The 27,899-nt window shown below is 37.2% G+C and overlaps 1 protein-coding gene across 1 annotated transcript in view; it reads left to right on the top strand.

The window, feature by feature from the left end:
- The window catches only part of LOC126183883 (serine/threonine-protein kinase D1), a 222,842-nt gene that overhangs the window by 71,308 nt on the left and 123,635 nt on the right, over positions 1-27,899 (top strand). The window contains exons 5-8 of the mRNA XM_049926192.1: positions 1,266-1,437; positions 7,585-7,603; positions 17,576-17,816; positions 26,124-26,269. Coding sequence (XP_049782149.1) covers positions 1,266-1,437; positions 7,585-7,603; positions 17,576-17,816; positions 26,124-26,269 — 578 coding nt within the window. The remainder of the gene's footprint in view (positions 1-1,265; positions 1,438-7,584; positions 7,604-17,575; positions 17,817-26,123; positions 26,270-27,899) is intronic.

Genomic DNA, 27,899 nt, shown 5'->3' with positions numbered 1-27,899 from the left:
TTTCGTCGTATCACCCTCTCATAGGAAAGTACGCACAGTAGGTCTGATTTATATTTGACCCCCTCCCCCCTTTTCATTACTTAAACATTGCAAACCTTTTTAGCAGATGCCACACGACTTGACACACAATGTCTTGTTACACTACAACCTCCACACTGCAAATGAATTAATATTCACTCTCCAATGATCTTGATGTTAGTAAGATGTTGTAGATATTAAATCTAGCCTTAATTTCTTCTTCTTCTTCTTCTTCTTCTTCTTCTTCTTCTTCCCCTCCTCCTCCTCCTCCTTCTATCTCTCTCTCTCTCTCTTTCCTATATTATTATGTATGAGAGAAAACAAACAAAACACAGATCACCGCTTTATCACTGCTAGCAATTGACTATGGCCGGTTAATTGTATGAAAATCTTGGTGGTTCTCACCTTTAAATATCATGCTTTGTTGATGCCTTTTCTAAACCTTAAAACGGAGAAAAAAGAACCAGAATTAAAAAGCCAGCTTCAGACTCCAGAGGGAGATGGTTAACTTGGTGTGAGCAATAGTAGCCATTGAATGATTTGAGAAAAGTAAAAGGAGTTAAGGGCTGAGAGGAAGGTAAAAAAATTCTGAGCTGCTTCCCCAACCCCTGACTCATACAGCTCCTTTGTGTCCCTCCAGCATCACTGCAGTTAACTCTTTGTCTCTGTTTCAAACTTTTCCATTTCAAGTGATAAAATTTTGCATAACTAGTAGACTCAGTCATATCTTCTAAGAGGATGCGTGTTTCCTTTGTTCAGAAATATGTAATTAGCTTTAGAATGATCAGAGTAAGTGCAGTTAATAGCGAAACAAAAGTTGTAATATGTAGAAGAGTGAAACCTTAGGCTGCTCTAAGAGACACTGTTAACCATTTGGAAATCCTTGGATCTCCAGATTTCAAATTGCATTTTCATTTATGGACCAATGCATCATCCAACAACAGCTTACTAGTTGAGTCAAGAATACTTAACGATCTGTTACTGCAATGTGCAGAGAAAGCTTTCAGCAGACTATTGAGTGCTTGTGAATTAGACACTTGAGACAGTAAAGATGATCGCAATGAACTGTAACAAAATTGTGCTCAATTGCGGCATTGATTTCAGTGTTTGAGGTTTAAAGACTTCTTTATATATTTCTTGCCTGTTCTCTAATTTGAATATTTGACTAGCACTTGAAAAAAATTGAGGCTTTTGTTTTACTTTTATTCCCAACCATCAGCAAAGTTCATTGTGGTTGGTCCTTTCAGGTTGTGGGCTCAACTTTCACAAGCGATGTGTGGTGAAGATTCCAAACAACTGTTCAGGGGCAGCACTTGTCTCTGGAGATCGCAGACGATCCTCAACCCTTGCTGTTCCACGTTCATCCTCCCAGGGGTCAAATTCCTCACTTGCCTCAGATGACACTTCTCTGGTACGCTTGTGAGCTGTAACTGTTGAAGACATAAAAGCTAAACTAAGTAAAATTAAATTATTAATTATGATTTTAACAAGGGTCTTTAATAATACAGACGGTGGTGATGACAGTTTTATTAATAATGATAATAAAAGTAATCTGATAAGTTTAAAGTTTTTACAATTTATAAACTATGTCAAATTTCAATGCTTTCTCTATTATTTGTAAATATTTGGCCATTTCTGATATTTAGTACATGAATGGGTTAGAAAACAGTATAAGAATTTCTGTTATCACAGTCATTTTCTTTCAGAAACTTTATCCTCTTTAAGTTCCTCTCCTTCATTTCCACAAGCCTATTATGTTGCTGCTGTTCAAAATTTTATATTTATTTTTATGTGTTGTGTGCTCGTACTGGCAGTCTAATGTGTATGTGTTCTGTACTTAAACAATCCGTTTTTGTCTGCTTTGTTTGAATAAATATTGCAAGTGATGTATGTGTATGTGAAGCATGTAATTGTACTTTTGCATGGGTACATAAACAGTTATTTCATTGCATTTAAAAAGAGCTGACACATAATTGGAGTTGTTTAATATAAAAGTCTATAAATACACTATGAGCATTTGTTGTATGCTTTCTTTTGTAATCTTTAAATTGACTGTACTGGTTGCACTGTTCCTAATATTACATGCTGAAGTATACATGTTGATAATTTTTTTTATTATTTATATTATCCTTAGTTTCCCCCTCACTAGTGCTAGTATCTATTGCCTTTACTTACGATTAGCATTGACTGTTGGGATAAAATATTCTTTGATGCATCATGATAATAGTGAAAAATATTTCTGCCTTTAGGCTTATCTTCAATATCATGACTATAGGTTAAAGCTCTAGGTAATCATTGTATGAGAGACCCCAGGGTTATTTCCAGTCACCTAACTGAAAAGGTTTTCTTTCTTCAGAACACTGACACTTTTTTTCCCCCAAGAAGTGTGAGTATTGTGTAGTAAGTGTACCTGCTGAGTTTAGGTATCTTTAAGAAGTGTATTTAAAAAATTTAAAGTTGTGCTTATGTTGTCGATGACTGATGAAGAGAGAACAGAAAAAGGGGGAAACCAGTTGCGGATACATTGCCATCTACTCTTGGATAGCAGCAAAGGGGTGGCCAGTTTGTGAGACCATATGCAAAAATTTGAGATTCAACTTTAATTGAACAAGTGATCAGGAACTTTATACAACCATCAATCTTCTCCTTCTGGTCTCATAAGGGGAGGATAAATTAGTTATGTAATGCTGTGATTGTGTTGATTTGCCTTCTCATAGAATTATCTAACACTGTATTATTTCCTATTACAAATTACATTTTGCTGTAGTTATTTATGTTGTATTAAGGTGCCTTATATATGTATGTCTAAGCGGTGTAATCATCATAGTTTGATAACTTATATATTTGCAAATAATGAATTCCTCTTTTATTATAATATGCTAGCAGTTGACAATGTAAAGCGAAAAATCACAAGAAGAGCTGGCTTGCAATACTAGTTTTAAAAATCTGGAACTGCACTGTAAAATAAACTCTTGGAATGAATGGTACATTACACAAACACTGAGCATAGCATGTTTGGCATTTGTAATGATTATATTTATCATTACTGTCTAAAGACAACACATTCTCATCTGAACAGGTCCTCTGTGGCTAGGGGGCTGGGCTTGTAAGTTTCTACTAAAGCAAGTAGATGATTAAAAGAAATTAAATATCAGTCTTCCTTCTTTTATCTTTATTCCATTTTTAAACATACATAATATGGACCCAGCATTGTTTAATCTAAGTTGTCATTGTTATATGTTGACTGTATGTATATGCATTGAAAGTACTACAATCTGCTGTGGCTGGTGCTGTGATGTATGGTAGCAAGAGAGGCACTGATTTGTCTAAGGCAACATCACTGTATGCATCATCTGAGCTGTGCCTATTGTCTTGTTTGATGCACTGACTTGATAAGTAAATTGCAGTAGCTGTAAACTTTGAACTAATGGTTGCCTTCAGATGTGGCATAGACCTCATTAGACCAGAATTGTAGTTTTCAAAAAGGAACTAAGCAAATTAGTTTCATTCCATAGTTGTACTGAGTTTTTCCCCCTTACACGGCATGACCCGAGTTATCGTGTAGACATCAGTTGATGGTTCCCATTTCCGAAAGGTGCAGTGAGGCAACGCCAACTTTTCAGTGTAGTTATCAAACTTCAGAAACATTTAAGTATTCTGGTAGCATAGTATTTCCATTAAAAATAGCAAGACAGGTGGAACTTCAATTTTTTGAGCACTCTAAAGAAATCTAAAAACAGTGATATGGAGATGTGGGCTTTTAAGTGAAATCAAACTGTGGAAAATCCAATATGGAATAATGACAGTATCGACAAAATTGCTTACAGTCTGATCTCAGTAGCTGGTGTAATTCAGAAGGCCTTTTGGTGAAAAACTTATTTGTTTAGCAGTCTTTTTTGTGGTGCCCCTTTGCGACTCAACCTCACCACATGGTGCATACGGACCTTTAAGTGATTTTGTTATTGTCAAAAAATCTTGAACCTACAAGTATCAGGGTGCTGGAGGCAGATGCTGACGTGGAGTGAATTGATTCACAACTATAATACCTTAACGCCATTTTCATAATGACCAATGTCTTTATTCTAGAAAGCTTAATTTTGTTGCTCTCAGAAAGCGTGTTAACCTGTTTGTAAATTTACATTTAACTGTTAGGGTTTAAGGGATATGAATATAATGAACTGAGGGTAGTTAGGTGCAATACTACTAGGAGGCAGCAGGCAATAAGACTAGAATAAGCGAAAATGGGAATGAAAACTAAAATAGCCATTGACAAGAAAAGAGAGCAAAAAATACCAAAACATGTCGTTATGAAGGAATAACAAAGCTAATAACATCCATGTATTTGCTAAGTATCAGACAAATGAGGGCCTCACTTCATCTAACTGTTAACAGTTGGAAGTTATTTTCTGTTGTTCTGGCAAACATTATTTATAATTAATCTAGTGTATAAAGAAGGATGTATCTGTAATATGATTCATGCTTAACATTATTGATTTCACAACTGACATATTTGCTACAAATTGTTGCTCTTATGAAAGTGCTGGAGCAAGAGTTAGTTCCAAGATTAATGGAGTAAGTATGTCAACAGCATCATTGGGTTGTACACTCATTACATATTTTACCATTAGATTTTAAAATACTAGTTGTGCAATAGTTTCTCTCTATCATAGTGTAACATTTTTCAATCTGCCCATTGAGCAAGCAGCAAAGGAAACCAAACAAAAATTTGGAGCATGAATTAAAGTCCAGAGAGAAGAAATAAAAATTTTCAGGTTTGTCAGTGACATTGTAATTCTATCAGACAACAAAGAAGTTGGAAGAGCAGTTGAACGGAATGGACAGTATCCTGTAAGTAAGAAATGATTTGTTTCCAGGCATGAGTTCCTATTCAGAATATTACGTACTCATTCTCCTCTAACAGTCCTAGATGTTTGTTATGGGAACTTACGAACACTGTATACGTTGATCAGGAAGTATTTTCTGAAGGTATTTATCTGGGGCGTAGCCATGCGTGGAAGTGAAATATGAACAGTAAACAGTCCACACAAAAAGAGAATGGAAGCTTTTGAAATGTGATGCTACAGAAGAACACTGAAGAATAGACCACATAACTGGTGATGGGGTACTGAATAGAATTGGGGAAAAAGAAATTCGTGTCACAACCTGGCTAGAAGAAGGGATTGGTTGATAAGACATTGTGAGACATAAAGGGATCACCAATTTAGTATTGGAGGGAAGGATGGGGGGGGGGATAAAAACTGCAGAGGGGGACCAAGAAATAAAACAGTAAGCAGATTTAGAAGGATGTAAGTTGCAGTAGTTATTCAGTGATGATGAGGCTTGCACAAGATAGAACAGTGTGGAAAACTGCATCAGACCAGTCTGAAGATCAAAACAACAGTCCCTTGCTTTCCTGTAAAGCGATCACAATGTTAAAGTTTTGATTTCTCTACAGTTTGGTACAAGTGATTGTTTCCTTTGCAGATACCACTATTGGCAAATAATTGTTAAAAAAAGTAAATATGTATCTTGCACATTCATGATTCTGATATGAGAGAGTAAATATTATACTCTGTAAAAGTTGTAACTTCATACTCAAAACTATGACATATTATTGCACAGCACCAGAAAAGTTGTACAGTACCCATAAAAATTGTGCCACACCTTCAATGTATGACAATACATTAGCTGTATTTTACCCCTGTAATAACATTTGACACAAGGGATCCCATGTGATTGCTCATTGGGTGGTGTGGGGGGGGGGGGGGGGGGGGGGGTATGTGCTAGACCTGAAGATAAGGTTATTTTTAATATTTTGGAAGACAAATGGTGACTTGTAATTAGCCATTCTAGTCACGACCCAGTTAAAAACCTTTAAATCATTTTCTTGAAGAATAAAAAGAAGGTGGGAAAAAAAACCACCATGACTATGGCTCGGCACTTCTTTCTTCTGGCCACGTGTGCCATTGATTCTGCATCATGCTTCTGTTAATGAATATTCAGATGTGTTCATTTTTGTCATCATTGTTATTGAACTGGTATTCAGTAAATGCTGATACTAAATAAAATTCAAAATGAGTGCTAGCCAAATTCTTGAAAGAATGTTTGCAGTACAGTTGATCTGTGCATATACTAATAATAAAACTGTAAAAGCATCTTTGTCTGTCTAAACAGGTTAATCTCCAAAACTACTGGACAAATTTTCATTGAGTTTTCACATGTAACAAGCATTGATTGGAGCAACATAAGAGTTTTTATTTTACCAATATCAGATCACAGAAGAAAAGAGACATTGCAATTTATAATTTTCTTCATACTAATATTATAAATGTGAAAATAATTTTGTATGTTACATATTCACAACTAAAATTCTGAAACAATTCCAATGAAATATGGTATGGAGATGGCTTGAACCCTGAGGAAGGGACATAGGCTACCTTAGAAAGTAGCAAAGAAAATCTCTTGCTGAGAGGGTGAAGTAGGGAATGGAATCTCTTTTTTTATATCAGTGAACATAAGCCATGTTAAAAAATAATTAAATTTTTTGCATAATATACACACTGTGTAACATATAGCTATTTCAATAGCATGATGCGTAGATGTGCAATCGTGCCCATGCCCCTCTGCATGCACTGATTGGCAACGACACTGCACATACTTCTGCATCATATTTTGTGACAGGTTGGGAGGGCAGGGCGCACATCACAAACTATGCTTACCTGAACAGGTGGACATGTTAGTGCAGCTGATGTTATTGCACATACGGGAGCTTACTTACTCAGGAACCGTCATCATAACAAAACTACTGATGATGTGCGAGTGCAGCCATGGGTAACAGCTAGCGTTAAATATATTCATTCACTTCATTTATTTGGAGTACTTCTTATCATGATGCCTCTCTTTCTTTTCCTACATACCTTGCTCACTGTGAGACTTCTGATGCTACTAGTCTGGAGTAGCTGTGGCACTATTGTGGGTAGAAATAATTTTATCTTTATTATTTAATTTTTGTTATTGTTAATTTCATGTCAGTTCTCCCTTGTTTTAATCTAAATGTTTGTCATTAGAGCAAATGTATGTTTCTTTTGTGTGCCCTTAACTGTTTTCACTGCGAGATTATTCGTCACTCTTCCAAATTATTAACTGTCACTTCCTACATTACTTAACACTTCATGGATAGTTTTAAACTCTTTGTTCTTCTGACACTGAAATGAAGTGTCAAAGTTACTATTTTCATTATCTTAGGTTTGTAATGCATAACATTTAAATAATTACTGTACAATTAATAGGGTTTCAGAATTTTCATAACTTGTCAGTGGCTTGTACTGAAGAGAGCAGCATACTTTGAATAATTGTAGGATTCCTGTAGTAGGTTAGGGAGACACTAGATGCCAAAGTGGTGTCTAATTGAAAGATTTGAACTAGGCGGTTAAGGCACACAAAATTATTGTTGTTTTTGCCATTGTTATTTACTTAACCACACATTATATTATGAAATTTGAAATTTTAAATGTTCTGAATGAACAAATCTAACACACCAGTGCTCGTCTTGGGTAAAAACTACAGTTCCTCTTCTTCTTTTGTTGTTTCTTATTTTTTCTAGTGTTTCCTCTTTTTCTCTCCATGTTGTTTTTTCCTTTCTTCCAGCCCAATTGTTCTTGAGTCTTTTATTTTTCTGGCTTGAAAGTCTTCTGATTTTAGCATTCTATTCTTAAACTAGTTTCTTTCTGTTATTTACAAAAATTTGATAATATTGATTTCTTATTAGCTGAGAAATCTGGTGTTACCCAGGTGTTTATTTACAATGATGCTAGAGACTTTGTATGTGTGGTATTTATTTATGGGTTATAAAGCTTCTTTATACACAATACTTGAAGTAGTATGTTTGGAGACATGAATGAAGAGCTTGTTTACTTCACTAATGGGGAGGGGGCAGAGCCGCATAGAGCTGGCCATGCAAGAAGCAACTGACACTAAGGTCCACATCTGCAACACAAAGTGTCTGGACTTGTGCTTTGTGTTAATGGCATCACATAAGTTCACCGGGAACTGCACACATCAAAAGCAAAATGGTAAATTGTTAGGAATATACCAGATTTGCGCTATAAAAAGTTGCTCACTTGTGCCACTTCCTGTCAAAATTTCTGCTTTGGTGGTGTTCTGTTGGAGGTGAAGTAACTTTAAACTTCAGTGAGTGAAAGATTGTGAGGAGCAAGATAACAACACTCTCGACTGGAGGTGTTGCGTCTCACATGTTACGTTCTCGAGCTGCAGCAAGTCTCGCCTCGTGATCTTCAGTGGAATCTCAACACCGCATAGTCCTCAGTTTTTTAGCTGTTCTGTTATATTCAGAAAGACATGACTGTTTCCTAGGCATTTTTATTTGTAAACAAAATGAAATTGAAATGTAATGAGTTGGCACCTAAATCATAAATCAAATATAAAAAATTATTTTTCCCTAACAAAGCATATAAATGAAACCTATAGAAAAAGGCAGAACAACATCATTAAGTTCTTAATACACAAAATGAAATCGGTAAATTGTGTAACCTAGCCAACTAAATTCAAGTTAGTTTGTATTCATAAAGACAAAATTATGGTGCTTAACTCTGTCACTGATTTAAAGTTCTGAAAAGCATCTGTCCCCAAGCTAAAAAACTAACAGCACCATCTATTCGTTCTTTGCTGTACTATGAAACTAACACCACCATTTATTGATTCTTTGGTGTTCTAGGCCTTGATGATTAAACATCCAAACTACTAATTTGGGGAAACCACTTTAGACAAAACTTTCAGTTAAGATATTCCTTCCTCCCTCCCCTTTCCAGATATGATTTTTATTAAATAAAGCCTATATGGTTGTCCAAACCTATTTGCAAGTTACTTGTGAAAATCCTGTGAGAGAGATTAGCATATTTAGACAGACAGACAGACAGACTGACAGCGTGGTTTTACAGTTTCATTGTTAGTATAGATTTCTGTAATCCATGTTACTGTTGACTTTTTTCCAGAAATATAAGAATATTTGTGTTGTTAGCCTTATATCATTCACTGAGTAGAGATGCCTGCAGAAGGTTAACCATCACTTTGCCATTACTTATGATATTTACTTTATATTTTGAACAATATCGAAGTACGGATCAAATAACAACAAAGCGGATAGGACAGGTTGCTACTCATCACATGCAGGAGATGCTAAGTTGCAGACTGGCACAACGAAAGATTGCTAAAATATTTTAGCTTTCTTATGAAGTGTGAATGTGTCTGTCTCTGTTTCTTAAGAAGGACTTTGTTTGCAAGCTTAAATATTTTTGTGGTCATTTTCATTGTGCCTGTGCCTGCATCTTCTACGTGGTGAGTGGCAGTCTTGTCATTTCTTTATAAATTGGTAGAACTCCTCATTACTTCTCATATGTCAACCTTCTGTTGTCTGTATTGCACTTATTATTTTTCTAATAATCTGTCTTTTGAGTATATCTCTTCTGTCGACTTATAGACGATTGTTAAGATTCATAAATATTCATAAATATTCCTGTCTTTACCACTAGTGTGGTGTTTTAGATTTGTATTTTTAGTGATGCATTTCTTGTTGTAGGTACCTACAGTTACATTTATTGCAAATATTTCTAGTCAGTTCTGCTGCGTGGTTTCTCCAAGATATTTAAATTTATGAACTTACTAATCTGTGTTTCGAGATGTTTTGTTGCTTTTTAATCTATTGTAATTTTTTCAGTTGCATTTATAGGACCAGTTCTGTTAGCTCTTATTTCCAGAAGACATATTTGAACAACTGCTCTCCTAATTGCATAGCTTTACTTTATCCCCACTAATTTATTTTAGATGTCACATTTGTTAGCATTTCACAAATCGTTTGCTAATTTGGCCTTAATATCACATTCTCTAATTTTTTTGCTGCTAAATCAAGTAAATTCTTGAAATCAGTAAATGATTTTTAATTACAGGTTTTTTGGTTAGCATTATATGGAGTTAAAAATCTGTTATGTACAAGATCCCCCCTTCTGGAAACCACCCTAATATTCTCTTGGCTGCTTGTCTAAAGTTTCTTCAGATCTGACCAGGAGGATTTTTGACTCTGCTTTCCATACCAGTGTTATGAGTGAGACTCCTCAGTAATTGTGAGCATTTGATTTATCTGATTCAAATCAGTTACATTCTAATTTAATTGTTGGAACTGGACAATTTAAGAGACTATCAACAATGTTAGCCAATATTTAACAGTTATCATTGTTGTTGAGTTCTGTTTGAACATTTTCACCTTTGAAACAAATGCTTGACACTTGATACCCTTATAGGTATAACTCATAATTAAGCCTATAGATCAAAACACTATCGAATTCTGAATAGTAACTATTTTTACTAGCTGACACGTGTGAATAATTCACATTCTGTCCTGATCAGTTTCTGATAGGGAAAATAGTAACAGATAAATAAGTAAATGCAAATAATTATTTATAAAAGTTGTTATATTTTGAATAGTACTAACAAATATTATTCTCACTGGGGGTGGGGGAAGATATATATATAATATGATAAAACATATAAAAGGCAGAATGGTCATAGCGAAGGCAACTTTTATTGGACACTGTTATAATTTTTTTGCACAGTACACAACACTTGTTCAAAGAATGTAAACAACTCCAACTGTTGTTGTGCATAACAGTAAAATTAGATTGTCAGTAGATGGCACAATCTGCATTCTTTCCAGTGATGTGTATGACCAAACTCGCGTGATAGACTATGCTTGGATAAAGAATTTGGACCACTACAACGATTGTTGTGCATGTTAGCCCAGATTGTCAATGGGCACATCCTACATTGTTTTTATAAAAATGTTTTCAAAATAAAGTATTTTCATGAAAACAATAACTTTAAACTATTTGTGCAATTTTTGTCATTAGTGGTGAAATAAATCTTGAAAATGATGTCCCTCATTAATTTTGATTAAATTAAATAATACAGGAGATATGGTGTACAGGCAAAACGAGAGAGAGAGAGAGAGAGAGAGAGAGAGAGAGAGAGAGAGAGAGAGAGAGAAACCAATAAACTGCTGTTTCAAGAACATTGAAACATAGAATAAATAAGTTTTGGCCAAAGAATAATTACCATTTCATTTGCTGTCCTTAACTGGCATCTCCCACACAGCCTCCCTGTGGTAGAGTGGAGTTCTCGGAATGTGCGGGAACTTATGTTGTACTTGTTGACCTGCTCTTATATGTCACTGGATCCTCTGTCTTCATTTGTAATCCTGGTTGAATTGTTGAGGGTGGCTCGGCTGCCCATTGTTTCACTGTTGCATGAGCATGACCATAGAGAGCACATATGCGGCGTAACCCGTTCCCGTGATACTGTCAGAGACCAGTTGTTGTACTCATTTTGAACTGTGTGTTCGGTATGGCTTTACTACCTGGAAAGGTCCCAAGAATGAAGGTTACAGTGCTGTCCATACAGCATCAGTTAGTTACATCTTATGTAAATTTGTCGCAATGTCCCTGTGTATAAACACCTTTCAAACTCCATGACATGATGCCAGGCCCGGGCGTAACTTGGCTATTTGAAGTTTCATTTCCTGTAACATGTACAGCAGCTCTGGTCTCATAGACTTTTATTTTGTGAAAGGAACTTGTGATGTTACAACCAATTTTTCTTTGAAAAATCATTTTTATGGTTGATGCCCCAATGTCTGGTTTAACTACTGTACACAGTCCTAATAACAAAACTAGTGGTAGTGCTTCTGCACAAGAATTATCATGGCGTACAGGTACGACTTTCAGAGTTCTATGCAATCTCTCCACCATTCAATCACATCAGGTGTTTAACTCGTAATTAATCCCATAGACCAAAACAGTGTTGAATGTTGAATAGTAACTATTTTTATTACTCTTGTTCACAAGCGAAAACTAACTTGACAATTGATAAACTGCTTTGTCAAGAACATTAAAACAATGAATAAAAGAGTACAAACAACTCAGCCATTTGGACAAAGAATAATTAACATTTCATTTGCTGTAATTCACCGGCACCTCCCACCCTCTTAAGTATATGTTGAAAAGTTTAATAAAAATTCCTTGTATTCTTTTTGGTGAAATTTTCGTTTATTTCTATAACCTGAGATTTTTCAAGATTTCTTCTGATTTTCAAGATTATGTTTGATGTTTCTTTTCTTTTTTGCAAGAATTTTGTAGGTCGTCCTTTTTTTTTTATACATTTTTCATTGTCTCTGTTTTGAGCCCTTTGTCCTAGTAATATTCTTCACTGTTTTGTTCTATCATGTTTTGTTTTTAATTTTGGGCATTCGTAATGTTATCTCTTGTGGTTTAGTAATTTACTCTTGGAATTTCTACCAATCATTCTTTTTTAGTTGTTTCAAATTCTTTCCAAGTTTCGGTGTATTTCCATTTGCAATTTTGACTCTGCTGGTGATGAGTCAGGATTTTCTTTTTCTGACCATATTGAGATAATGATCTGAACTAAATTCCCTATTTAAATTCATAAATTTCTTTATATTTTTTCTGGATATGGCTATGTGGTCTAGCTGAAATTTTCCTAGATATCAAAGCTTTGCCTTTTCTTCATAGGTTGCAAAACATTTGTGTACCTCAGTTTTTACTGGCCCAATTTATGTGTATTTGTCAGTCTTTCGCCACATCTGTTTGTTATTCAGTGTCCTGAATATCTGATACAGTGCTGTTGATTTTTTCATTTTCAACTTGTGTATTTAAACTGCTGATACATACTTTAACATTGTTTTTAGATATATTGAAAATTTCACATTCTAAAGATTCCGTAACTAATTTATTTTCTACAGATTTCTTCTGTTATCTTCATTTACAAGTACATGGCAAGTTTTGGTGGTTTTATATTATTGTTATTCTGTAAAGTTGCATTTTGAAATTTTGCAAGAAGTTTCCCAAAAATGTCTTGCGTACTCGCAGTTATATAAATTGGGTTTTGATCTTTCTCATACATTGTGTCATCATCATTGTCATTGTCCATCCTTGCTATTATCTCCACCTGAGTTAAATTTTCTTCTAAATAGAACTGGTATACCACAGATCACACAGAGAAGTTTTGTATTTCAGGTCTTTTAGTCAAGAGTCAATTTAGAACTAAGCAGAAGCCAGGAACGTTATAACAGTTCGCACAGTGAAAGTATGAATCTTGTTTAGATTGTGTCTGAGTTTTACATAGTACAGAAAAGGCCACTATCAACAGAAACAAAAGTAGCAACACCAGTATGTAAATAAGCAGTACACAGTTTGTGTGATATGTATGATGAAAAATACCACGTGTTATTGAAATGATACAGACAAATTTTTATTGAAGTGGTAATTATCATTTCTCTGTCCATTTTCCAGTGACTGAACTAGAATTGTGATTAGAAAGTAGTATGGTTGCTGATACGAGCTCAATTAAACAGCCAAGCACATTCTAGCACTTACTAGTTTCACAAAGTTTGTCTGTAAATATAACGGTATAGGTATTGAATTATTTGAATAATTACAAATTGAGATTTGTTGGTACAGCTGAGAACAAAAATCTAGTCCAATAGCATCGGTAAGACCGTATGCAAATCCTCAGTGAATGAGGCTGCAAATGAAAATCTGAATTGTTGATATTCAGTTCCTGACACTCAATTTATGGAGATAGTATGCAAAACACGCACTACTTAAACAGAATCAGACTAAAATAACTACATGAAGCAATGAGGTTAGTTTGTTTATTAATTACCTTATAATTAACTGTGAATCCCTATAAAGAATACTATAACTTTTACATCATACTGGAAAAACTGATGAAAAGCCTTACATTGTGCATCAAAGTATTGTCTGAGACAATCGTTCACTGGAAAAGACAACCACAAATTAAGGTTAAAATGCTGAGAACACTTTTAGCAATAGCTTGTTGCCTGCTGCAGGTACATCATGCCCAGAAGCCATTCTGTTCCTCTCTCCTCTCTCTGACTGACTTTATAACTGAAAAAGAATTTTAAAGTGTTATGAACATATACAATAAAGAAATAGAGAAGCGTCAAAATATTTTTCCTGTGGGATAGAAAGCAATGGCATGCATGTATGATTGCAGGAAAGAATAAATTGAGGATTCTTATCTATTCTGCACAAACATGGCATTAACTGCTCAACTCTTGTCTGTCCTATCCTCCACTCTTCATACATATTGTGTGTCCGCATTTGTGTGTCCAACACAGTTCCTAAACATCTAATGTAAGCTACATTTCCACGTTTATTTAATGCAACTTGTGTCAGTTTGTTCACTTGGATTTACACTATTAGCAGCATTTTCTTTTTCATGAACACACGAAGGCCACAAAATTTTTTCCACCATGAAAAAACAAAGTTACATAATTAATTTTTTGATTCTTTGCAGGTACACATTGACGGTCCTGGCAACAGTGAAATCCCCACACCACAATACTGTAGCAAGGCACTAGAGACCCCCCCACCCCCATCCCCCCAAAAAAGAAGGGGGTGCAACATTATGGTTTTGCTCCTCTAATGAAACAATGCAGTAATATAGTGTGGGGACTTCAGTGTGTACAAGGACTGCAGATCTTTATTTGCAAACAAATAACTTTGTTTTTGAATGTTTATTAAAACTTTCACAATCCCTTGTAATGTCTTCTTTAAACTTGCCAATATACCAGCATAATGTGGCTATCATATGCCATTTGGAAAACGGTTGTATTTGTACATTAATAGGATGACATGAAAGCTTGGGTGGGATGCAAAGAGCGAAGTAAGTAAAGGCAGTCCCTGTGTTGCAGACTAATCCCATGAATTGTAGTAAGATTGTGCAGATAGAGGAAAGACAACATACATGACTGTGCATACACTACTGAAAAATTGGAAATTCAGTTCTACTGTCAGCAGAAGCCCTGAATCTTGTACAAAGGCTGACATTTCATGGCATACAAATACAATTTTAGTTTTGGAGTGGTGAAAAGTGAGGGGCTGGGGGGGGGGGGGGGGGGCAGACTATACTTGCAGTGCATCTGGCTTATAGCAAGGCTATATTCTGATAACAGAACACACAGAAGAATCACTGCACTGTTTTGTTTCTAAAGCCAAGATAGTGACATGGCAGTATGTAGCAGGGTGATCTTGAGTCATAATCATTAACTAGGTGTTAGGTTTCCCTAATTTATTCACATACTGCTTACTACAAATGTTGCACCCAGTACCATTTGGTTTCAGATTGTCTCTAGCCATATATTTCATTATCTGATTCCTTGTTCTTCTTATGCTAAAAACTGCATTCTTGTTGCAGATGAAGTTTTTTTTTATCTGGCCCTCCTGAATGTATATTCTTTCTCACTTTGCTACACCTGACTACAATATTAACTTTTTCCCCTTGAAGGAAAATTTTTGAGGCAGCATTGCTTTGGCCAGTGATATCTGCCTGGCCCATTCCATAAGCAAACATGCTCGTTCTCTTAGACTTTACTGTCATAAATTGAAAACTTTGTGTTGATTTCCTGTCAGTGAAAGATGGGCGTATATAAATTGTCACTTTTCTTTTGGTAGTTGCGCATTTTCTTAATGTAGTTCTATCTCAGAAGTTAAAAGTACTGATTTTTTTCCCCTGTTCACTCTACATTTCAGGCTGTTATACAAATCTTGACCATCAAGAAAGAGATTTTGTACACATTTAACTTTCATATTAGGGGATAATTGTCTCCTATTATCTTCTGTATGTATGATAAACTATACAATATCTTCTCATAATTTAGTGGGGTTTTGTAAGTGAAAAATGTTTCTTTTCATGTGCTGAAATAAAACAAACTGTGTTTTACAAGAAATAGAAAGTGAAGAGATTGTCTCATTAAATGAAGAGCTGCTGAACTTCTCTCTGTCTCTCTCTCTCTCTCTCTCTCTCTCTCTCTCTCGCTCTCTCTCTCCACTCCTATATTTTCCCCAAAATAGTGGTAGTTCAGAAATTAGGCAGTTTTTCATGTCAGATTGGACCATTAGTATCTCAAAAAGAGCACAAAATCTGATATTGTAGTAGATAATTTTCAACATTTCTGTTCACAGTTTGCTTTGAGCTGGTTCTGTTTTATAAAGATTTTGATGTGTTTTTAAATGACAGTCCCGTAGCAAGTAAGACTAATATTATGTCAAGATGGTAACAGCAAATTTTTGTCTGCATCGGATAATAAGGAGTGTCTGTTTTATCACCTGTATTACTCAAAGTGCCAGGGTCAGTACATGAAGTTTTTTCATTCACCCAAATTGAGGAATGTTTTGGAAGAAATCTTGACTACTCGGGCCCTAAGTAAGGAAGTTACATTTACTCAAGTCAAGGATGAAATTCACAACAAAATGGCAGCAGCAGATGAGCTTTGTGACCATGAGGGAACAATAAGTCAGAGAGAAGGAAAAACCTCGTACAGTAATTACAGTTATAGATCATACAAAGTTATGCAGCAATAGAGAGAAGGTAGTTGTAGAAAAGAAACTAAGAGAGAGAAAAAATCAGAAGCTACAAAAATTAAGTATGTGGTGAAAAGGGAAAATAAGTAATAGTAATGTTATTGCAGCAGGCAGTGGCATGAACTATGAGGGACAAGGAATTCCAAAAAGTTACTTTCAAATAAACACATCTGTTGCTAGGATGGCATTATAATCAACGACTGGTTGCAATTAGTTGTTGAATCATCTCTGCAGGGCATGGGAGATAAGGAGAAGGCATAGTGTGAGTCATGCTCAAATATTTATTATAGTCTGTAGCCCTGCTAATTAGTAAAAACATGTGAATCTAATTTCAACTCTCGTTAACACTCCTTAGTCTTTGCAAGTTGTTCCACTTCAACATTGACACAGATGAAGGTAGATGTTCAGTTCAGAGAAACTGTTTGAATGATCCCCTGAACAGTCATGACAGTCTTATAGAATCAATTCTTCCTGGTACAGGCAAAGAACTCTGTGAACTTTACTACTCATTTAGACATTTAGGAAGTGTAAGGAAAGGCTGGAATATCATAACTCCTGAACTTTGTCTTCAAAACAAATGAAACACATGTTTTCTCTGCCATAAACATTCTTGATGATTTTGGTGTTCAGTTGCTTGCAAGGAAACAAAATTATTAAGAATATTATAATGTTCAAAACATATTATCATAATTTGGAAACAAACATTATGTATTATGGATCCTTAGATATTGAGGCAAAATACTGTCATTGGATCACTGTAGTACTGTGACTTGCAGAGAGGTTCTAAGCTAAAATGAATGAATTAAACTTTGTAACATGGTTGTAATGTGGCTGAGAAACATGAATATGGTGAAATCATATTATGTAAATATTAAGTTTAAACCACATACTTTGTTAGCATATGAACTGTTTTGTATACATTGTGAAGGCAAGGATGCAAAGCACCAAATAACAGAGTATTTTGTCTCAACTGCAGCTGAAGTGCATACTTGGTTTGTTTCAGCACATACTAATTTACTCGTACATAATCTATTAACTACACATTGAACAAACAGTTAACTTTATGCTTCATTTCATTTTTGCAGACAGTTCCAGGTAGTCAAGGAACAAACAGATCACCCTCACTTGGAGGACGTATTCGTATTCCACACACATTTGTACTTCACTCGTACACACGTCCTACCGTATGTCAGGTATGCCGGAAATTGCTGAAAGGAATTTTTAAACAAGGGCTACAGTGCCGGGACTGCCACTACAATGTGCACAAAAAGTGCCTTGAGAAGGTGCCTAAAGACTGTACTGGTGAGAGCCCAAAGGATGTTACAGGTCAGTATACACAGTGCAGCATCTGATTATGTCTACATGGGAGTGCATATTAGCACAAAATATTTTGCATTATTTTCGTTGGTTCAAATAATATTTGGCTTTACAAATGCATCATTCATCTGTGTGCAGCAGATAAGATTAACTTTGGTAATCATATTTTTAATGCATTTATTTATGTGTGTTCAGAATAATCCTGAAACAGCTACTATTCATATATTGGACTAAAACTAATAATTATTCTTCATTTTTATTGTTAGTTTATTAATATTTTTAATGAAACTATTGGCTGTACACTGTATGTGCTTTCAGTGGTTGGAAATTAACTACTTCAATAACAGAAAATTTGCTGATGGAAAAAAAATCTGCTGTTTTTGCGCTTACTGATAAGCAGGTTTTTTATGCATCATTAAATACTTTACATGCTTGTAAGCATATTAATACTTATTCCAAGAAAGTAACTATAAACTTTAAGATTGGGAATAGATCTGTACTTTGAAAATGTAGCCTGGTTATGCAGGGGGTAACAAATGTGCATTGGATTCTGGATGGATATAATAGGGAATAAAAGACATGTGATTCTTGAAGTTTTCGCAGCATACTGAATTTTCAATGAGGTTTTGGGATTTCAGCCGGATCACGTTGACTTCTTGCCTCAATATTTCGGCTAGCAATCGTCCAGCCGTCTTCAGGTTAGTGTCCGCCACTGGAGACCACAAGTTCCTGGTGTTGGCTTTATAGCGGAAATTTGTGGCAAGAAGTCAACATAATCCAGCTGCAATCCTGAAACCTCATCGAACATTCAGTACACCGGGAAAACTTAAAGAATAACATCAGATACCTCTTAGGGGAGGTGATGGCTTTACAAATCCAGAGGTCCTACAAGCTATGCAGTAAGCAAGCGAGATTGTTAAGTTCTCCATGTTTTTTACTGAAGTGTTGGGACAATGGCCTTATTCCGAAGTTTGCCAGGGTGAGATATTTTATCCAGACCTCCGGTGCAAAATTCATTACACAAAAGGCGAGCCTAGCACTAGTGAAGGAGAGGATCCGGTTTACCCACCATGAACTGGACATCATATCAAAACAGCTGCTTTATCTGCATATGGAGAATGCATCCAGCCTGCCATTACTTTCCTAGGTATGGTTAGACGGTGCGACTTGTGCAAAAACAGACTGTATCCATAAAGAGTCAGTTTTCAAAGTTAGCCCAGCAGTTAGCAACATTACTGCAAGAAGATACTTTGTGATGATTCATGGTCAATTTAACAGATAAGGTTTTGGACAATGTAACACTGTCTGTGCTTGGGAAAGACTTGTACTTTGCCCCTGCGCCAAGAACTCTGTCTCTGACTGATTTTATTAGTGCTGTTGAGGAAGCTGTTAGACCTCTTCTTAGTGATGCTGCAGAAGAAATAAGAAGTGAAACATGTCATGTAGTCATGAAAGCTCAGCCTCAGAAGAGCAACATTTCTGCCATGGAAAGGTACGCACTATGAAAGGTACGAGAAGATCCTCATACGTGGTCTTACCAGCAGATAAGGGAAACGCCACAGTGCTGTTGCCACGTGAGGTTTATGAACAGAAAATTTACAACTTGCTGAGTGAACCAATGTATCTGAAGATTGACAGAAGACCCCACAGTGAAAGTGGAAAGGAAAACCTCAGCATTGCTGAATTCTTCTATTCTGCAAGAAGTGGCCAAAAGACTAAGACCTCACTGTTCTGTGTCATGTTGGTTATATGGCATTCCGTAGATTCTTAAAAAAGAGGTTCTGTTATGGCCGATCATCAGTAATATCGACACCCCCCATGTATGTTTTGGTGATACATCTTGCCTCTCTACTGAAACCTTTTGCGGGGAAATACGCACATCATGTTGACAACTTGGCTGATTTTATCAATAGACTAAGTAATTTCAACTCAGTGAAACTGACGTACTAGGGAGCTTCGATGTCATCTCACTTTTCACTAAGGTACCTCTTATGGACTCTTTATCACTCATCAGCGATAAGTTCATGGTCGATATAACAGCACTTTTTCATCATGTCCTTTCCTCAATCTACTTTTTATTTAACAACGAATATTTTGAGCAGACTGACACGTGTTGCCATGGGCAGTCCTCTCTTACCTTTGATATCAAACCTCTTTCCTCATTACCTTAGCCAGCTTCATCCTGACCCACAACTTCTTCACTTTTGAAGGCCAGACATACCAACAATTAAAGGGAACAGCCATGGGTACCAGGATGGCCCTCTCGTACGCCAACCTATTCATGGGTCGCTTAGAGGAAGCCTTCTTGGTTACCCAGGCCTGCCAACCCAAAGTTTGGTACACATTTATTGATGACATCTTCATGATCTGGACTCACAGTGAAGAAGAACTCCAGAATTTCCTCTTCAACCTCAACTCCTTTGGTTCCATCAGATTCACCTGGTCCTACTCCAAATCCCATGCCACTTTCCTTGACGTTGACCTCCACCTGTCCAATGGCTAGCTTCACACGTCCGTCCACATCAAACCCACCAACAAGCAACAGTACCTCCATTATGACAGCTGCCACCCATTCCACATCAAACGGTCCCTTCCCTACAGCCTAGGTCTTCGTGGCAAACGAATCTGCTCCAGTCCGGAATCCCTGAACCATTACACCAACAACCTGATAACAGCTTTCGCATCCCGCAACTACCCTCCCGACCTGGTACAGAAGCAAATAACCAGAGCCACTTCCTCACCCCCTCAAACCCAGAACCTCCCACAGAAGAACCACAAAAGTGCCCCACTTGTGACGGGATACTTTCCGGGACTGGATCAGACTCTGAATGTGGCTCTCCAGCAGGGATACGACTTCCTCAAATCCTGCCCTGAAATGAGATCCATCCTTCATGAAATCCTCCCCAATCCACCAAGAGTGTCTTTCCGCCATCCACCTAACCTTCGTAACCTCTTAGTTCATCCTTATGAAATCCCCAAACCACCTTCCCTACCCTCTGGTTCCTACCCTTGTAACCGCCCCCGGTGTAAAACCTGTCCCATGAACCCTCCCACCACCACTTGCTCCAGTCCTGTAACCCGGAAGGTGTACACGATCAAAGGCAGAGCCACGTGCGAAAGCACCCACATGATTTACCAACTGACCTGCCTACACTGTGACGCATTCTATGTGGGAATGACCAGCAACAAACTGTCCATTCGCATGAATGGACACAGGCAGACAGTGTTTGTTGGTAATGAGGATCACCCTGTGGCTAAACATGCCTTGGTGCACGGCCAGCACATCTTGGCACAGTGTTACGCCGTCCGGGTTATCTGGATACTTCCCACTAACACCAACCTATCCGAACTCCGGAGATGGGAACTTGCCCTTCAATATATCCTCTCTTCCCGTTATCCACCAGGCCTCAATCTCCGCTAATTTCAAGTTGCCGCCACTCATACCTCACCTGTCATTCAACAATATCTTTGCCTCTGCACTTCCGCTTCGACTGACATCTCTGCCCAAACTCTTTGCCTTTTAATATGTCTGCTTGTGTCTGTATATGTGTGGATGGATATATGTGTGTGTGCGAGTGTATACCCGTCCTTTTTTCCCCCTAAGGTAAGTCTTTCCGCTCCCGGGATTGGAATGACTCCTTACCCTCTCCCTTAAAACCCACATCCTTTCGTCTTTCCCTCTCCTTCCCTCTTTCCTGACGAAGCAGCCATTGGTTGCGAAAGCTAGAATTTTGTGTGTATGTTTGTGTTTGTTTGTGTGTCTATCGACCTGCCAGCGCTTTTGTTTGGTAAGTCTCATCATCTTTGTTTTTAGATATATTTTTCCTACGTGGAATGTTTCCCTCTATTATATTTTTAATGGAAGACTTTGAGGAAAGGGCACTTGATTTGGCAGAACTTAAACTGAGAGTCTTCTGGCGATATGTAGATCACACTTTTGTAGTGTGGCCCCAGCGTGGAGAAAAACCGTCACGTATCTTGCAACATCTGAATGGAATCCACAAGAACATCCAGTTTACGATGGAAATAGAGAAGGGTGGTTGTTTGACATTTTTGGACGTCTGTTACTAAGAGAGTGGATGGGTCATTAGGGCATTCTGTCTACCATAAGCCCACACATATGGACCTTTACGTGTAAGCATCGAGTTGCGATCACCCTTCACAAGCTACTGGCGTCCTTAGAATATTGATGCACTGGGATCATGTTGTTTCTGACGTAGACAGCCTTACAAAGGAGCTAGAACATCTACAATTGGTGTTCAAAGATAATAGTTACTCTCTATGTCTGATTAGCACAGCGCTAAGAAGGAAGAAAGGTGACCACCCACAAAATCAAGAAGATAAGGAGCTGTTGAAGTCCAGAATGTTCCTTCCATACGTTAGTGGCCTTTTGTCTAAAGTAGGCAGGATCATAAGAAAACATCAAGTTAAAGTAATCTTCTGGCATTGACGAAGATTAGTGTCCTTCTCGGTTTGGTGAAAGACAATCTGCGTCTGCAGAAGACTAGGATCTACAGAATTCCTTGCCAGTGTGGCAAAGCTTACATAGGTCAGACGATATGCACAGTACATGAATGGTGTGTTGAATATGAGTGTCACACTCACTTTTCGCAGCCCGGTAAGTTGGCCATAGTTGAGCACTGTATTACTGCAGGACATGCTATGGATTTTTCTGACACAAAAATCTTGGCCCCAGCAAGAACTTTTTGGGAGTCAGTAATTAAAGAATCTGTGGAAGTACTTCTGGCACAAAATCTTATGAATCGTGATGACGGTTTTCAAGTGAACAAGGCTTGGGACTCGGTGAGCTCTCTAATTTCTTTTAAGAGAAGACAGTTTATTCATAATAACACGTCCAGCATCATCTGACATGTGGTTTTTAAAGACGCGAGCGCACATTCCGACTGAAGGCGGACATGTACTTTCACCTTTACGCATGCGCCGGCGTGCCACAGATAGAACAGTATTTGCAGAGGGCGTGGATTTCGATAGCGGACGCTTTTGTGATGGCTGTGAATGCACATGCGTTTCCGTATCAATTTTTGCTATAAGGCCGACGCTGGGAACTTGCAGTCTCCAGTGGCGGACACTCACCTAAAGATGGCTGGACCATTGCCACCTGAAAACTTGTGGCAAGAAGTCAACATGATCCGGCAATAATCCCAAAACCTCGTTGAACAAAAAAAGACGTGTTTTCAAAATCTGCATTTCGTCCTTTGAAAGCACAATGTTAATCATTTTAAATTTCACTATTGTTAACAATGGCAATAGGATAATGACATTGTCCAAGGTGCAATTCTCTGTCACATACAACTGAAAACTAATAAATTTGTTCTTACTCCTCCCATGAACCATTGTACACATTAAAATACAGATACAGTTAACTGAAAATATACATATGGTAAAAATTATTCATCTATTATTTCTACCAAAAAAAAAAGAAAAAAAATTGCTGCTAAGAAAACTAAATGTTTATTCATAAAATATTTTGTTGCCGATTTTAACCATGATGAACTATTTTGACAAATATGCCTGAAAACATCACCTCTAAGTTTGTTTTATTTTTCTAAAAATCTGTCTAATCTTTAATCTCCAGTTCTGATAAAATTAATTTTGTTAAGAATCTTATTTCAAAGCCACATTTTGGATTCGTCCTTATTTAGCTCTCAGTTCTCTTTTGTGTTGTCTTTTTCGTCTTCCTCTTCCTGTAAGTAAAGATCACAACAGCTACCACAATATCCTTTATCACTTGATGTCTTTCATGCCAATTTTCTTCATTACCAAATATACGATAAAGTGTAAGCCATAATGCTTTGAGACAGTTCATTCTTACATACTGCCACAGACCTTGCAAGTATCATAAGTGGTGTAGGATTAATTTTTGCCTTAAAAACTTTCTTTGGGGTCGTGTTGCCAGCCTCATTGGTGAACAGTGCCTTATGTAATATTTTGTTTCAGTTTTTCAACTATCAGTTGTTTCATGGATTCAACGCGAACAAAGAATAGAAATCATCTTGACAAAATCTAATTGATCTGTTATCTCTTTTTGTAGCCCTGTTGGATAATAGAGTGCATTATACAAATTTAAAATGGCTCTTTGTATCTGATTGTTTTACTCAAGATAGGATTTGACAATTGGTATATCATCTTGTGACTCCTATCTGTATAGCACATTCTTGTGATCCTGGTATTACATTTAGATGTCAACAGAACCCTGAGACTGGCTTTAGAGACTCTTGAGTTGTCTGAATGCATGGAGGATCATTGATTAATTTTACTTTGCAGCATTTGTTTCTGAAAGCAGTCTTAAACTGTCCATCATTGGTTTATGCCCAGAAAGTGTTATTGCTATTTTGCCGTGAAGAATTCCAATTAGGATATTCTCCAGTTCTCCTTGTTTTGAAATTCTTGAAAAGGTATTGACAAATTTAGCTGTTGCTACCACTCTGAATCTGATCACCCTATGAATCCCCCTTCCCTTCCCTTCCCTCCCCATCCCCCTCCCCCTCCCCTGCCCCTTATCCCCTCCCCCCATCTCACACCCATTCTTTTATTTTTGTGTCAGCCTGGTCTGTCCAGAAAAAGTTTCAAACCTAGCCCAATCTATACAGAAAAGATTTCAAACCAACCTCGGCTTCCTTTAAAACTGAACTTCAAGTAATTTTTTTTCTAATCTTGACATATCTCAATTGAAAATGTACAGGTAATTCCATATGGTCACTTTTGTCGATCTTGTACTGCACATTTTGTAGGATTATGCTTCCATCACAAGGTACATTTACTTTGATTAACTCGACACAGATTATCTGGGCATCCTGTAACAATGTCTTTTAGAGCTCAGCAGCCATTGTTCTAAATTGTAACTAGTTTTCTATAAGAGGCTCATTTTGAAGCATAAAAAGATTCATGCTGTAAAATGCACACAAACCAAATATTATGAGAACTTATACGTCACCAGGACAAGAGATTCGAAGAACATTGTCACACGGAGATAAAATGGAATAAATAAATGATTTAGAAGTTAACAACTGAATTTAAAACTGGGTCTCCTGTTTACAGTTAGCAGTGGTCTTAACCAATCTCTGATTTTAGTTTTCAGAAGTAATGGGAGCATAAGCTTATACTGATTCTAGACACATGCCCAGTTTGATCATTTGGTTAAGGGGATAGTTTATGCTGCGAATAAAATCCCAGTCTGGTACAACTTTTCAGATGTGTTAATGTATGAATATCATTATGGTAACAACAATAGTTAAACTGTTTTCTTTATTTCCATGGATAGTTTGCATGTAAATTGATATTACTGGATGCAGCTCTTACCCAACATAACATACATTAATTAGCAGTATGTTAAATAACAGAAAGGCACTCTCTCTTGTTTGATACGTAGACACAGGTTACAGAACACAATACTAAACAATGGATATAGACCACAGTATTAAATAGCTTTTGAGCTATGGCTCTTTCTTGCAGGAATTGTACACATTGCCACATACACACACCCGTAGTCGTGATAGTGTGTGTTTGAGTATCTTTGTGTGTGTGTGTGTGTGTGTGTGTGTGTGTGTGTGTGTGTGTACTTTCTACCAGGAAAAGAGCAAGAGCTCAAAAGGTTCCATTACATGTGTCTATGCCCCTTACATGTATATTAAAGCAGAGTGATTTCCTTTTGTTTATTTTATGTTCTGCTTCATCCAAGAATTTCCATTATTGTTATGGTGATTTAGGAATTCAGAGAGAATTGATTTTTTTCCCCGTTTAATTCTGAATGGTGACACACAAATGCTGATTTATCATTTATATGGCATGATACACTAAATTATTCATCAAACGTATGTGAAAAAATGCAGTAAGCCTGGCAAAGTGTGACTCGCGAGACATTTTCCACAAGCGAGTGCTTCTACCTCCAACTCAGCACCTGTGCTGCTGCAGCCACCAGCCTTCTCCCACTCCCTTGCAAGCAACCCATGCCCCCCTCCTGCCTCCCTCCTGCCCTCCCTAACTCCCCCTCCGCTCCCCTCCCCTCCCCTATCTCTCTCTGCCCCTCTCCCCCGCTCCCACTCCTCCTCTGCCTCCTCATTACCCTCTGCCTGACATCACTCCCTCTCATCCTCTGCCAACTCTCATCATCCTCTCCTTTCCTCTCCTCTTCTCTCTTCTTACTCCTCCTTCTCCTCTGTATTCTCTTACTTATGAATAATGAGTAGTAATAATTTAATAATTGTGTAAGCAAATGATAATCTTGTTGGTTGTAGAATGTCTGAAAAACCAAAGTCTTTTTTGTTTATATCCATATTTATATGCTGTTATTTGCAGGAAGTGAATGCACTGATAATGGAAATGGAAGTGACTCAGTCAGTAGTCGGTTCAATGAAGATAATGACAGTGACACTGAGTCTAGTTCTCCACCTGAAGCTCGAAAATCTTCATCTACAGAATCACCTGTCAGCAATGGTTGTGAGGTGTGTGCCATTGTCCATACACTTCTTTATGGTGACCCTAATATTGTTCACTATGAAGGAAATTAGTGAGTTAAGCTGAGTATGAGATAGAGTTAAGATACTTGGTACAGAAAAATGTCCATGATTTTTCCATAGAGATGCCAATCTTAAGTAGTTCATGGAAACCACAAACCTAAATTTTGATGGTTTGAAAATAATTTGAACTCCACTTCTCCCAGATGCTAATCCAGTGCACTGAACACGGCACCATCTCACTTTGCAAAAAAAAAAAAGTGTGTGCCTTTGTTTTCAGAGTCGTCTTTAATCAGTCCTGGAACCCTTATAATTACTTCACAAATGCTGCTTCCCTCTGTTACCAATGATTAACTGGAATTCATGTAATTTCTGTAGCATATTCATTCCCTCTTTTATACTTGATTGCTTAGTGCAACAAAATCACTCTTGCAGTAGATAATTAAAACTACTTCTAGCGACTCAAGAAACATTAACATATGAATAGATTGGCTGCTTTCCTGTAAGTGAAAAAATATTGAGATCAATTTAATTATTTGATTAATGCATGTGAATACTTATTTGCAGTCAGTGGCTTTCCCTTTATAGATCATACCAAAGAAGTATGAGTATTTGAAAGGGAGCAGAGGGTAATTACAAAGTAAAGGACAGAGCATATTGAATACCAAATGTGAAAAAGCATTGAATACGAGGTATCCTTCTTCTTTTTCTGGGTCAGCAATTTAACATCAATCTGGCTGTTTTAGTGGTAGACAGTGACCGAATTACCTTTGTACCTGATCTGTTTGCATTTAGTACTATTCCTTGTGAAAGGGCTGAGAATGTTTTTGAAGTGTTTGCAAATCATGTAACTGAGGCATGACAAGAGTATCAGCTTGTTATTCAACTAGTTGAACCTAGGAAACTGACTAGAAACCACATCCAGGAGGTCCAGCAGACCAGCCATCATCATTAATTTGCTGGGTGGATTCATTCCTGGGCCAGCTCGCCACTGCAAGCAACAGAGCCCAACTAGAAGAGAAAGCCAGTGGAATACTCAAAACAGTTATACAATGGTGTCACAACCACAAACTCAGGGTAGCTGAAAACAAAACAACATACACTTTACTGACAGGATCACTTCAAAACAATCCTTCATTTAAAATAGGGGACACAAACAATAGACGAGTACATGTTACATGCTGTCTTGGAGTACACATAGATGACAAATTGAATTTCCATGAACACACAAGGCTAACAACAGACAAAGCGGAGAAAAATACTATATAAACTTGTGAAGCTAAATTCAGAACAGTAAAGACTACCTCTACCAGTTATATGGACTTACAACTGTGCACTTTTCGAAACAGTACTCAGCTTCGCAATTAGCACTTGGGCACACAGACTGAACCTAGTCACTAACAAAAGATCAGTCAGACAAGGGCACATAAGTGTCATACTTAGGCTATCTTGAGTCTTCAGCAATATTCCTGTGGATGCACTATGTGTAGTGCTCGAAATATGCGCCATAGATATCATGATTGAATACAGAGCTGCAAGGTAGTGGTTAAAGATGGGGAAACTTGATAAAATAGACAAAATAACTGGTGTACTGATACAGATGGCTTGTCACCTTAAA

The sequence above is a fragment of the Schistocerca cancellata genome, chromosome 1 (genome assembly GCF_023864275.1).
Source record: "Schistocerca cancellata isolate TAMUIC-IGC-003103 chromosome 1, iqSchCanc2.1, whole genome shotgun sequence".
NCBI classification, from domain to species: domain Eukaryota; kingdom Metazoa; phylum Arthropoda; class Insecta; order Orthoptera; family Acrididae; genus Schistocerca; species Schistocerca cancellata.
This window is presented reverse-complemented; position numbering and strand designations above follow the sequence as displayed.